At 34.3% G+C, this 14424-nt stretch overlaps 1 protein-coding gene across 2 annotated transcripts in view; it reads left to right on the forward strand.

Moving 5' to 3' along the window:
• LOC123547223 (zinc metalloproteinase nas-36-like) overlaps positions 1-14197 on the forward strand; it is a 55929-nt gene extending 41732 nt beyond the window's left edge. Inside the window, exons 12-13 of one of the 2 annotated variants that reach the window (XM_053536396.1) lie at positions 265-477; positions 13987-14189. In XM_053536396.1, coding sequence (XP_053392371.1) covers positions 265-477; positions 13987-14132 — 359 coding nt within the window. In that variant the 3' untranslated portion in view covers positions 14133-14189. Of the gene's footprint in view, positions 1-264; positions 478-13986 lie in introns of both variants that reach the window. The other variant, XM_053536397.1, reaches the window with a different exon arrangement.
• The last annotated feature ends 227 nt before the right edge of the window (positions 14198-14424 follow it).

Genomic DNA, 14424 nt, shown 5'->3' on the forward strand with positions numbered 1-14424 from the left:
GTTTTTGAGTTCTGCTCAACCCGGGGCTAGAGGGCGTGGACGGTAGCGTGCATTTCCACTACCGTCCATGAACAGGCTCAATCAAACCGAGCCTGCAACATTTTCGTTTTTGTTGTGTTGAGCGACCTGTGGAGTTTCCACTTTTTCTATTTATATTCAGTCTGCTTCGTTGTTATTTCTGCTGCGTCCATTATATATGCATAAACGTTGTTGTATTTGTATTTCATTTGTATTAAATACCATTAACTTTCTTTTCTTTTCCAGAAAAATGCCCAAATCCCTCGATTAATTCATATCTGTTTGATGTTCTGGATAAAAGAAATGAGATATGGGTTAATGTATCCTATATAAACCATTATCCCGACAAAACAGTCTTAAACTTATTCTCCACAAACAAGAAATGTACTCTCGCTTCGCAACTTCAGTGTGATAAAGGCACATGGAAGGGAAACATTCAAGACTGTCCTGTTCAACTCGGTATGATTCTTCCTAATCAAGTTAATAGGACATTACTACATACTAATCTGTGTTTTCAGTCATCTAGTTAACTATACCGACCGGTGTTACATGGTTTGTGACTGTGTAGGGTGCACAACTATTTGGCTATTTAACTTTTATCATGTCACAGTCTTATTGTTTAAACACCATTGGTCAAAATTGGCACTACCTTGCCGATGACGATATTTGAATTAAATGTTATTCTAGATGACTGTGTGACCATGCCATTTCTTTGCGTTGGGGAATGTTGTTGGCTCATGAATTGTTCGCAGTCAAATTGATACTTCGGATTACTTTGCATGTAGTAGAAGTAATATAGAACTTTTTTTCTCATAATGTTTATTGTTTATAATTAAGTATCCAATGAGTTCAAATGAAGGTGCAATTATAGCACACACATTATAATAATTTCAACTGTTTACAGATATTCTATAAAGTTTACTGGTAAGTCCATTTGAAATATTCATAGCATTTTAACCATTAGTTCAATATGTCATATTATAACTTTAAGCCCTGTAAACTGATTTTAACTATTTAACTTTAAATAACTGACTAATTGGCTATTTCCTCAAATAGTTTAGTATACATATGGAAAACATGTGTCACTTTCAGTAAACAACCAAATAACAATAGGTGAAATAAGTATAAAAGGTGAGACTTCTTGTACCTGAAATAGAGGAAGTTTCAGGTTGACCAAATCATGAAACACATAAAGTGACAATGAGTGCATTATTACAGCTTTAAGCAAAAATTTTTTTGATGAAAAAAAAATAATACAATTTATACAAGAATTATATATTCTTATTAATTTCTCTATGGAACGCTCCTCCCTTTATGTTAAAATTGAACATTAAACAGGGTAATAATATGAAAAAGGCAAAGCCTCTGAGCGAGCGTAGCTTAAACGACAAAGAAGCTATTCACTGCTTAAAACAATTCCGAGAACCTATTTACTTGAAAAGAAACAAACATTTAGTGTCATTATACCTGTAACAGCGAAAATCATACGTTGCAAAATTTATGGAAAGCCGGTGTCACGGTGACGTCATTACCTGTTTACGGCGTTATTATGGCTTTATGCTTATTTATGACATTTTATCCCATTTTCTGACCAATGTTTCATCTTTTAAAAGAAAATCTTTTTTTTTTCTTCCAACTGGATATCTTCCTTGCATTATGTTTGAGTGATGAATAATATTCAGCAATCAAATGAAGTTCTGTATTCACTGCCAACAAAGCATTCCCTGTGAGCACCTGTCCTCTAAGGACACGCACTTCGTAAAATAAAAGCAAAGTTGAAATTATTTCCATAACATAACTTTTTTAAAAATAAAGACACCTAATGAATATAGAGATTGTAACTCAAATATAAAATTAAAAAAAAAAAAGATAAAAAAGAAAACAAACAATTTTCCCGACTTTGACGGAAGTAGAACAAAATGGCGGCGCCCAGACGAGAGGAAAATTTTTCAGCTACATCACTTTGCCCCATTCGGCACAGCTTTGTTATATTCGCCTACACATTGCCATAAGGCGAGGTACGCGCTCGCAATTGCGCTTTGCGCAATTGCTCGCGAGCTAGGCTCGCTATTAATGAAACAACATTAAGGCATATCATAGTAATCAAAGCAGATATACACTGCTAATAACAATCTGACAATCACAGAATATGTAAACATTACAAAATACATCACAATATTTGTTTTGAGTAATAATTACAATAATATGGAAAATACACAATAGTTCGTTAACCAATCTAAAACACGAATACTTGTGAATTCAAAGTTCTGTTTTTAGCTCACCTGAGCACAAAGTGCTCAGGGTGAGGTATTGTGATCGCTCACCGTCCGGCGTCCGTCCGTCCGTCCGTCCGTCCGTCTGTCCGTCCGTCCGTCGTCCGTCCACACTTTCCTTTAAACAACATCTCCTCCTAAACCAACAGGCCAATTTTGATGAAACTTCACAGGGATATTCCTTGGATGGCCCCCTTTCAAAATTGTTCAAAGAATTGAATTCTATGCAGAACACTGGTTGCCATGGCAACCAAAAGGAAAAACTTTAAAAATCTTCTTCTCAAAAACCAGAAGACCTAGAGCTTAGATATTTGGTGTGAAGCATTGCCTAGTAGACCTCTACCAAGTTTGTTCAAATCATGACCCCGGGGTCAAAATTGACCCCGCCCCAGGGGTCACTTGATTTTACATAAGAAAATCTTAAAAAATCTTCTTCTCAAAAACCAGAAGCCTTAGAGCTTAGATATTTGACATGTAGCATTGCCTAGTGGACCTCTACTAAAATTGTTCAAATCATGACCCCGGGGTCAAAATTGACTCTGCCCCAGGGGGCACTTGATTTTACATAGGAAAATCTTCAAAAAATTTCTAAAAATAAACCAGAAGGCCTAAAGCTTAGATATTTCACATGTAGCATTGCCTAGTGGACCTCTACAAAAAGTTTTCAAATCTTGTTTTTAAAGTTACTTAAAGAAAATTTCAACTATATTTTCTCATAATTCTTTTGATTGATTTCTATTATGATCTTTTGACCTTGAAGACTTGTCCTTAAGTGCAATGATAACAGGTGAGCGATATAGGGCCATCATGGCCCTCTTGTTGTTGTGATTGTAAATTGATGTCGGAACACATCATATTATGTCACAACTGTGATGGTATATTACCCTCTCATTTTTAATTTGAATTTGTTGACATCTTCACCTCTTAATGTAATTATGTTAATTTCCCAGCTGTACAGAATAGAATAAGTGTTCACTAATATCTATTCCACTGATAATTATTTTCTAAATCCAAAAGACGAATGTATAAATCTTCTGAAAATACACCAGCAAATAAAACAACCTTTACATGTTTTTTTCTCATATACACATCCTTATGATTGTAGAACAGTCATAGACAACATACCTTGGAGTGACCTTTGACAAATGCGAACCTGATGTCCTCACATTACTCAGTAACTTGCTGGAACAACGTGGGGAGAAATTGAACACATACTCAAGACAATATATCAGGGAACAGTGAGACCCAATATAGAGTATAGCTTAATTGTCTGGTCCACTACTGTCAAAACTAACCAACAGGCTCTGGACATGTCCAAGCATTGCGTATCAAGACAGGTGCAACAACGTCTACACAAACCTTCTTCAAGGAGAAGCTAAAAGGTACACAGCCGTTACAAGACAGGAGGCATGCAAAGGTCTTGCTTCAAGCAGTGAAGTTCAGGTCTTTTCAAGACCATCTCATAAAAGCCAAGTTGAAATCGGTTGAAGCGTAGCAGCTTCGTTCATGAGGCAAAGAAGCTCAGCCAAGAGTTCAAAACTGAGCTGAACATACCAACGACTCCCGTAGGTGTAGAATACATGACAAACCTCTATAAAATGATCTGTGGTCAGTGACTGAGAATTGCTGTTCTCAGCTTGACCGCGGGAAACAAGAGGATGAAGGTCTTTGGAAGAGCCTCACAGTGGATATGATCAATAAAGACTATCCTCCGGAAACATGGACTCTTGTCTATACAGATGGATCAGCCACTTGAGCCATCAAAGATGGTGAGGCAGAAGTTTTGATTCTATACCCATCTTGCAAGGGAGAAATACTACATATAGCCACAGGAAAACATTGCAGCAATTACAGGGCGGATACTGAAGCAATCATGAAGGTCAACTCGGCAGCTACAAGGAGGAAGTCATACTATCATGACACTAACGAGACCAAGGATAGAGGAATATGCTTTCCATCTCCTTTATCGGTCTGAACAAGTGATGGGGATAAGGCTTCGCTCTGGGCACAACAAGCTCAATGCTCATTGTACAAGAAAGGCAGAGCGGCAACATCACTGTCCTGTCCATATGATGAGGAAGATCAGACTACTCCATGTACTCCAGAAATGCATTACCAAGAGTGAGCTGCGACTTTGCCGATCGATACCTCAATCCACAAGAAATTGTGTGGAGTCATTGAGGATCTGTGGCAAACCACAAGTTTCATCGAGGCTACTGGTCTGACAGTATAGTTCGAAGAAGAAGATTGTAGAACAGCAACTGTGTAAGCTACCAGTAGGTCTAGAAGAATATTTCACTTCATTTTAAATACATTAGCTTCATTCAGTTTACTTTGGAAACGGTTACTAATCTAGTGTTTATGAGTATTTTTATGCTTGCTTTGAAAACATTAGGAATTGATCTCTAATACCTGGCTTCGGAATGCTACCATCTATTTGCTATTTCATCTTTATTCCAGTCAACACAACAAATACACAAAATGATCATACACAATTTATGCTATTTTAGTCAGCCATGTTTCAAGAAAAGTGCAGTATACACTTAAATTGTGTCTTGTCTTCGTCATCACTGTGTAACGAGTATGTTGTAAATTGTTATGTGTTTACTTTCTGAAAGTATTAAAAGTAAGCTTGTGTAGTTTATTAGAATATATAAGCAAACTGGAGGGGTTAAGTTCATTCAAACAAATCTGTTCAAAAAGACTTTTGAATTTGTTTTTGTAGGTGCAATCAGTTAGAAAAGATGCAACATCTACTTGATCAGTAGATATGGGGCACAGCTTTCAAACATTTTCACTGGACTGTTACTTCAGAAGATTTATCTGTCTGAATACAGCCATGTTTAAATAGTTTGTGTGAGACTGTAGTATTTCGGCTTTAGAAGTGCATATTCAGTTTGAATGATGATTTATGATTTTACCGCTTACGAACTGTATCAGTGCTCGAATGTTTTATACGAGGAATCTTTCAAAATATATGCCATACTTAATTTACCCGTCATACAAAACTTTTTTTACTATGATAAAACACTTAAGTAAAGTAAGAACTGACTTTTAAGATCGGTCGTAGAAATCTAGCGGTGTGCCGTAACCGTGGAAAGAAACGGCTATAGAAGCTGGTAATCGCGGAAACTCAAAAAACTTTCTTTTGTCATATTTCAAAAGATTGTAGTATTAGAAACCTGATTTATTCAAATTTTCATTAAGTTATGAATATCTATTGTTTGCAGTGATTATATTCTAAATATCTTATTTAATTTCTTAATTGTCGTCAGCTCGTCAACACGTGCAGTTTTAGTAATAAGCACGTGCATTCAATTGTAAACTAACAAGGTGTCTTTTTTGGCTTGAAGATTTTGTATAATACGCATGCAATTAAAATTCTAAAAAAAAAGATACGTCAGTTTAACAGTATTTTATATAATAATGCAGCGGATTGCATTCCATATAGGCTATTAATTCGCTTCCTTTTTCAATAAATATGGACAATGAAGTTAATTAATAATGCGTTAAGTATCGGCTTGGAATGTTTAATAGATATTATATGAAAAACAACAAAGTTTATTTAGTTAATTGTTGGAAAACATGTGGATAAATTGTTGTTGTGACATTGCCTTTTGTTAGCTGTCAGTATTGTATAGATACGCTTAACATATTATAATGCAAGCATAAAATTGTTCCCTTTTTCGTTGATATTTTTACTATTACTGTTATGAAATCAAGTATTTTAGATTTGATACTTCTATTTCTTTAATAACTAATAATATTACCGGACTTTTCTCCATAATTCAGCGGAACCATTATGGGAGTAAACTAGGCCTAGAGTAAAGGCTTCCAGTATGTGTAGAGCGGTTCTACCAAAGTGATTCTAATGTACATATAGAAAGAATGTACGATGAAATTTGCGAACAAATAATAATGTTTTGCGTATTCCTTATTTTCGGGGTGGGTCAGTTATTGTTACTCTGTTGAAATCTCGTATTAATACACTTTCCGGAGATATCAACACCATCGATATGTTATCAAGTACTATATATTTTGTATATAGACCGGATGGAAAAATATAAGGAAAATACGATGTTTTTGAAAGAGTATGTCTGTATTTCTTTCATGCACATTTGAAGTAGCAATATACATCCTCTGCATGCGGTTACAAAGAAAAAATACATATGTTAAAGTGACAGTTTGCAATGTTATCTTTATACATTTTCATACCGGCTCCGTTGCTTCAATAAGTCGCATATTTCTAGTTATTTTATAAACAAAACACGTTACAGTTCATTGACAAATTGAAAAACAAAATGAAATCCAAATGATCGTTTTACTATGATGACTTACATTCTAAACATTGAAAAACATACACATACCATAATCTCGTTTTAAAACGCAAACAGAACGTAAGTATAGGACTATGTTTAAGGACGAATTTCAAGTGTTAATGAATAACTGCGGATGTCCAAACCCCTGCTCCCCCCACCCCCACGCACTACCACTTACTCAAATTGAGCAACTTGAATAAATCCTAGACGTCTCAGTGCTAGGATTTATTCTTTATTGCAACTCTGTACGACTGTTCCGGTACTTATCAATATGCACACTGTATTAGAATCAATTTGCTTTGAGTGAAAATACCGAAATGTTACAAGATTACATTCTTAATTTGTTTCATATAAACAATTAAATCTTAAGACCTCATTTTCAGTGTTTTACAGCGTTTCAATGATATAAACACACATATATAGCCATTAAATATGGCATGTCTTCTCACCAAAAATGAAAAATATATATATTGAGATGCTAGGTTACATATATTAAAGAAACATTATCAGTCTGAAAAACATCACCATCTGCAAATACTCCCATGAAATTTGTCATTTAGCGATAACCCGTATACATGTGGACATGGAAATTCACAGTGAAAGTGATCTAGATCTTTTCTAAAATACAATAGGCAATACAGGTAAGCCAAAGCTATAACTGCCACATCCTTATCTGACTCATATACAAGATCTCATCAACAACATGGAACTGCATTTTGAATTGCAAAAACAGATCATCTAACATCATCTTACATACTTGGTGAACTTCTATTTTCGTAACACTTGGGTTCATTGTCCCTGCGCAGTTAGCGGGGAACGATGCACTATGCTAACTGCCAAATGCTAAATAAGAAGTTGTTAATGCTAAATGTCAATAGCTTAATGTTAATGTCACATACTTAATGCTAAATGCTACATACAAAATACTAAATTCTGTATACAAAACGCTGAATGTCATAAAAACTCTACATGCCGTCACAGGAAAACAGTGCAGCAATTACAAGGCAGAGACTGAAGCACTCATAAAGGCCGTCTCAATGGTTGAAGACTCGGTAGAAGAAAGCTCCTTAGTCGTCTTTCTCACATATGCATTGTCTGTTATGGAAGTTCTGATCAACAATAAAGCTCCGCACTAGCCAGGAGAATGCAGAGCCTGAGTATAACCTGCAAAGTAGCACTTCAGTGGATTACATCAATTGTGGACTTGCAGGCAATGAAGAGGCAGGCTAACTGGCTAAGCTAGAAGGTCAGTCAGAACAACCAACAAAACCTGTGAGTTACAAGAAGAAAGTCTCCATCATCAAGGCACTAACGAGACCAAGGATAGAAAAAGATGCTTTTCATCTCCTTGAACAAGTGATGTTGGTCAGGCTTCGCTCGGGGCACATCAAGCTCAATGCTCACATGTACAAGAAATACAGACTTGCACCATCGCCAACTTGTTCATGTAGTGAGGAAGATCAGACTGCGGAGCATATACTTCGGAGATGTAAAAAGGCATGACTATGAGCGAGCTGCGACTTGGCCGATAGAGACCTCAATGCACCAGAAACTGTATGGGGCCATTGAGGATCTGCGGCAAACCAGAATTTTCGTCAAGGCTACTGGTCTGACAATGTAGTTGCGAACGAGTAAAAGAAGATAAAAACAAATTCTTTTTGTTAAATGATAAATGGTAATTCTGAAATTATCAATCTTCTTGATCTTTATCTCTTCAACTAATGAATGTAACTTTTACTAATTTGGAAAAAAAATGTGCTGCCTGTCTAATTTAAAGCAATAACGTTGTAGATGTTACAGGGACATGGAACCGAAACATTTTGCTGTAAAATGTTAATCATATAATAGACTAAGATATGTAATAGAGAAAAAAGTTATGTAACGAGGGGCAATGATTATATAACTGATACATTCAGCACTTTATTTTAATGGAAACTTAGCAGTGAGCATTTTGACATTTGTTGTTTTATCAAAAAAGCATTTATCATTGACAATTACCGTTCGAAAGCCAATATTTGAAGTTAAGCAGTAAATAGCATTTTTCATTTTGCATTACCTTTTTGCTGTTACCATTGCGCATTGACCTTCCATAGGCATATCGCATTTGGTATGTTGCATTTTATATAAAGTATTTGGCATTTTTGCATTAAGTGATTGGCATTTAGCATTAAGTATTTGGGGTTTAACATAAAGTTATTGGCATTTTGCATTAAATAATTGTCATTTAACATTTGGCTATATTCATGGCGCACTGGCCTTCAATACATTTCAAATGCCATATGCCATATCCTTTGTGTTAAATGCCTATAATTATTGCCAAATGACAAATACTACTCGTCAAATGCTTTAACTTTGTGAGTTAATAATCTGTATCCCTTACACTAAAGAATGTTACTTTTAATCACGTGAAAAGATATGAAGTTCTATCAGCCTGATTTGAAGCAATAACATGTTCTTAGTGTTATGAGAGGATATGATCGACACTTTTCACTCTAAAATATTAAGAAATATTTTAATAGAGACAAAGTTATGTTACAAAGGCCAATGACTATTTACAGAATGCATTTATACACTGATATATTCAGCTTATTATCTGAATAAGTACTTAGCAATACGCATTTGGCATTTATTGTTTCGTATTTGCAATTAACAATTATCATTTATTGTTTGATAATTACAAATGTACCATTTCATAGGCAATATTTGACATTAGGCATATAGCAAATAGCATTTTGCAATAACTGTTTGTCATTTAGCATCTGGCAATTAACGTGGCACACCAGCTTTCCATAGCCTTCCATAGTACTTAATAAATGTCATTTCGTTTTCAAAACATTTTGCATAAGGTGTTTGGCATTTAGCATTGTTATCTGATATTTAGCAATTGACAAATAACATGGAGCACCAGGTTTCCATATAAGCATGTACGTCAGCATCACCTTGGTAGAACCGTTTTACACACACTGGAAGTCTTTACTCTAGACCTAGTTAACTTCCATTATTGTACTAAATTATGGAGAGAAGTCCGGTTATATGATTAATTATTAAAGTGATAGAAGTATGAAATCTAAAATACTTGAATTCGTAACAGTAATAATAAAAATATCAACAAAAAATAAAAATGATTTTATGCATGCATTATATGTTAAACGTATCTGTTACAATACTGATAGGTAACAATGTCACCAAAAACAACATAATTTATTCACATGTTTTCCAACAATTAATTTGATAATCATTTTTTTTTCATATTATATATGCTAAATATTCCAAGCCGAGATTCAACGAATTTTTCCCTAACTTCATTGTCTATGTGCATTGAAAAAGGAAGCGAATGAATAACGTATATGGTATGCAATTGCAATCCGCTGCATTGATATATGAAATGGTGTTAAACTGACGTATCAAAATGTCTAGAATTTTAATTGCATGCGTATTATACAACATTTTTAAGCCAAAAATCAGCAATTTTTGTAATTAAGTCCAGAAAACATTTTCGGTTTAAAAGAGGTACCTTGTTGGTTCACAACTGAATGCACATGTCAATAACTAAAATTGCACGTGCTGGCGACAATTAAGAAACTTAATAAGATATTTAGAATATAATCACTGCAAACAACAGGTATTCATAACTTAATTAAAATATTAAAAAATCAGGTTTCTAATACCATTGCTTTTTGAAATATGACAAAAGAAAGTTTAATAGTTTCCGCATTTATCAGCTTCTGTAGCCGTTTCCATGGTTACGGCACACCGCTAGATTTCTACGACCGATCTTAAAACCCCCATTTGTTGCCGAACTGTATTCTTATATAATAGGTGAAAAAGTTTTGTATGTTGGGTAAATTAAAATCGTTACGGAGGGCCCGTACACACGAACGCTTCTTCAGATATTTGCAACGCGACAGCATCTTATGAATTTATAATGATTATCAAGTTTATTCATTGCGGCTTACCATTTTTTCCCATTTATACATATTTTGTGAAATACTTTTCAATTTCGTCAGGTGAAAGCTTTAACCAGTAGTTGTAATTTTCCAGTTTAGTCCGAGCCTCGACAAATTTAACGATATTTCCATTTCAGCTTACATCAAATTTGCTTTGGCTTTTGCTGCCCGTAGGATTTTCTCAATTGTACTTGAAGGGATCACACCAGTAGTGTTAGTTGCAGAAGGAAGTTGCTCTTGTTGCCTATCTTTATTTTGTTGACTGTTTGATAGTTCTCTGTTAGTAAGTTTCTATCTTGTTGATTGTCACATGGCGTGGTTAGTTATTATTAACATTTCTGGTTGTTCAGAATCGAAGTCACATGGTTTTGAATTTTGACATTTTTGACATTCAGTTCAAGACTGAACACAGGTTTTTAATCCTCTGACAAGTGAGGCCAGTTAAACTTTATACAACATTTTGTTCAATAGTATTGTTGTGTGGTGGTGTATTAGTGATTTTATCTAGCGCATCGGCTGTGGTGTTAAGTACTTAAGACGGGTAATGGTAAATAAATGTGAATTCCTGAAGTGTATCATCTTCATGCTCTATTACAATGTGAATGTCTTTAGAGATATGGTTTACAGTTGGGTATTCAAACCTACTCAGTCAACCAGCTCTAAAGGAATTCTTCTGGAGAAAAGGTTAAGAACGGTTTTAAAGTTTCTATGTTGTATAACAGGCCTCTATCCATACAAATTCTGCATCTTACTAAAATGGGCGCTGCAATCATCAAAACCGTGTATGAGCTTTCGGTACTACACAGCTACATAAAGATTTGATAGTTGTAGGTTTGAGAATGTTGGCAGTGACACTAGCTTTACATCACTATTTTATGACTCAAGCAGAAATTGAATGCCATACATATTTAACCTCTTTGAAAGAAAATGATTTCTGATGGTTTTTGAGTAAGATTTGCGTAGGTAAGATTATAGAAAAAATTTGGTCTAGATGTTCAAAATGTTCATCAAAGCTTTCTGACAGGACAACAGTATATTCGATATAAAAAAGCAACTTACCAATTTAGATCTTTAATAACTTTAGATATGAGCATCTGAAAGGTAGCTTATAACCTTGTAGTCCATATGGGAGAAGTGTAAAATAAGAAAAGACATTAAGAAGTAGATATTTCAATTGTCACTACTATCTGCAGAAAGTAGCACTTGATAGAAGTCATTCTGGAGATCTAATGTAGAGAAGATAGAAGCCTACACTGCACCTATAGAGTCAATAACGTCAGGGAAGTGATGTCAAGGAAAGAGCATAGGTTCCGAAACATTAAACACTTTTTACGAATGTCAATAGCAAAGCAAAATGTTCTACTGACATTCTTAATCGATACCACCACATAGACGTGCTTTCCTCAATGACTCTGTTTTTGAACATTTCTTGAGCCTGTCGATCAATTTTGTAAAAGACGTCTACTGTTGACCTTTGATAGCAATTTGAAATTTTGAACTTAAATCTAAAACAATTTCGTCATTTTCATTCCATTTTGATAGGTCTTCATGCGGTTGCGGTACGACCACTGTGATACATGCCCTAGCAATATCACTTTTTGATTTTGGCAGGTCATGCGGTAACATATTAACTGAATATTCATTCTCATGAACATTAAAATTGTCTTCATATGAGATATAAGCCTTATGCTTTATAAGAAAATCATATCCGAGAATAACCATAAAAATTAGCCGTTATAACACATGAAATTTGTATTCAATGACGTGATCTTCTGTAGGTAAGGTAAAGTAACTGAACCTATTACATTATATCTCTCGCCACAAACAACGACGATGTAACCTAATGGAACTTTATTCAGTTTTAACTGAATCTGACAGCATTGCTTAATGGTAGAAAAACGGACTCCAGGGAGTTTTTACTTTATTTTTAGAATGTATGCAATTTTATTGTGTTGTATTTAATTATTTATCTTTGTTGAAGTTATAAACTTATTTGCGGACATAAGCTTGTGTGTACTTACTTGAATTAGTGCCTGATAATCTGCATGGTTCTACATGATCACAATTTGCATCAAAATATAAATCAAGAAGCATAGAAGTTTAAGGCGAATAGTCATCACCTCCTTCTGTTCATCTTGATTTGTATCATTGATTTCTTGACCAATAGGATACTCCACCATTCTATCACCGGCCGAAGCTCTGCTATATTTTACTGTGTTTGGCTCACCATTCTATTGATTTTTTGTCATGTCACAGCCTTATTGTTAAAACGTCACTTGTGAAATATATGAAGTTCCTAGCCAATGGCGACATTTAAATGAAATGATATTCTACATGTTGGGTAATGTTGGCTAAAGAACTGTTTGCAATCAACTTCTTAATTGGGATTACTTTGGATTTAGCAGAAGTTATTTTGGATGTAGTTTTCCATCATATTTATTATTTACAAATTAATTATCAAATGCGGTTAAATGAAGTTGCAATATTATAGCACTTAAAATACAATAATTTCCACTTATCCAATAATATTCTATTAAGTAAAATGATAAGTCCATTTGAACTATTCAAAAGTTCACAATGTTATGTCTAACTTAAAGTTTTTATAACTGGTTTTAACTATTTAACTGTCCAACTCTTGGTAACTGACTGACTACATCTTCAAACATTTTAGTATATACAGAAAACAAGTATCATACCAAGGTAACAGTCAAATGGTGAAAGGGAAATAAGTATTATAGGTGAGAATTCTTATGACTGAAACAGAGGAAGTCTCAGATTGACAAAATCATGTAGCACATGAAAGTGACAGATTAATATATTCTTATAGATATAAGCAAAAGTCTTTTTTGATAAAAAAACAGGTTTTATTCAGGAACTATAGATCCATATTAAATACTTTATAAAATATCACCCATTTATCCTATTACCTTTCTGCCCGCTATATTGTTTTCTAGTAACCTGTTTTGAATGATAATTTTGGTTTCTTTGCTCCTTTTCGCTTATGACTGAGAAATCTTTTGGCAGTGTTAACACAAACACTACTTTGAATTATAAGCTGTACATATCTCATTAGTAGCTGTTATAATGGTCTCTTTTAATTTAATTTTTTTTCAGTGTTTTATTTTTCTGAAAACGGAAATGTCACTAACAGACAAATGATAAAATAGGAAGAAATTTTTAACAGAAAATGTCTAACTTTTCTTAAAAGATATTTCATAGTATTTACATTTGTGGGCTTATAGTTTGTTATAAATAGTGTTTTGAACTTATAGCATAGAAGGTACTTTACATTGTGTAATAATCAGAAACAGTTCTAAGTATAATTTAAATAATGTGAACAATGAATGAATAAGACACATTAGGTATTTTCAGATTAGTCATTTATCTTGGAAGAATAATAATTGCTAAACCTAAGATTTCTTTTTCAAGAACTTCAGTCTGTTGACGGTTCAGGCAACGAAGGTATTGTAGAAGTGAAATTGAACGGAGAGTATGGTTTCATCGGTTACATTTGTGATGATGATTGGGACGATAATGACGCAACTGTTGCCTGTAGAATGATGGGATTTGAGTAAGTAAACCAGAACAATTGGTTGTCTTCTCCACTGCCTGAGAGATTCTAGAGGATGAATGATTTCAGACACAATCTCTTTTATTACATACGTCAAACATACACCTCGAGGATCGAACTCACAGCCCCTGGATCCGTAGATCTGCGCTCTCCCTATTTAACTATACGGAATGGTTCAAAGTTATTTTATTTTCATACTCATTATTAGTGCCATCATAACAAATATTCATCATATGATGAAGTCACATTGATACTGCATGCATACAATTATTATTAAAGGTGGGTAATCAGAATTT

Source organism: Mercenaria mercenaria, unplaced genomic scaffold (assembly GCF_021730395.1).
Source record: "Mercenaria mercenaria strain notata unplaced genomic scaffold, MADL_Memer_1 contig_968, whole genome shotgun sequence".
NCBI classification, from domain to species: domain Eukaryota; kingdom Metazoa; phylum Mollusca; class Bivalvia; order Venerida; family Veneridae; genus Mercenaria; species Mercenaria mercenaria.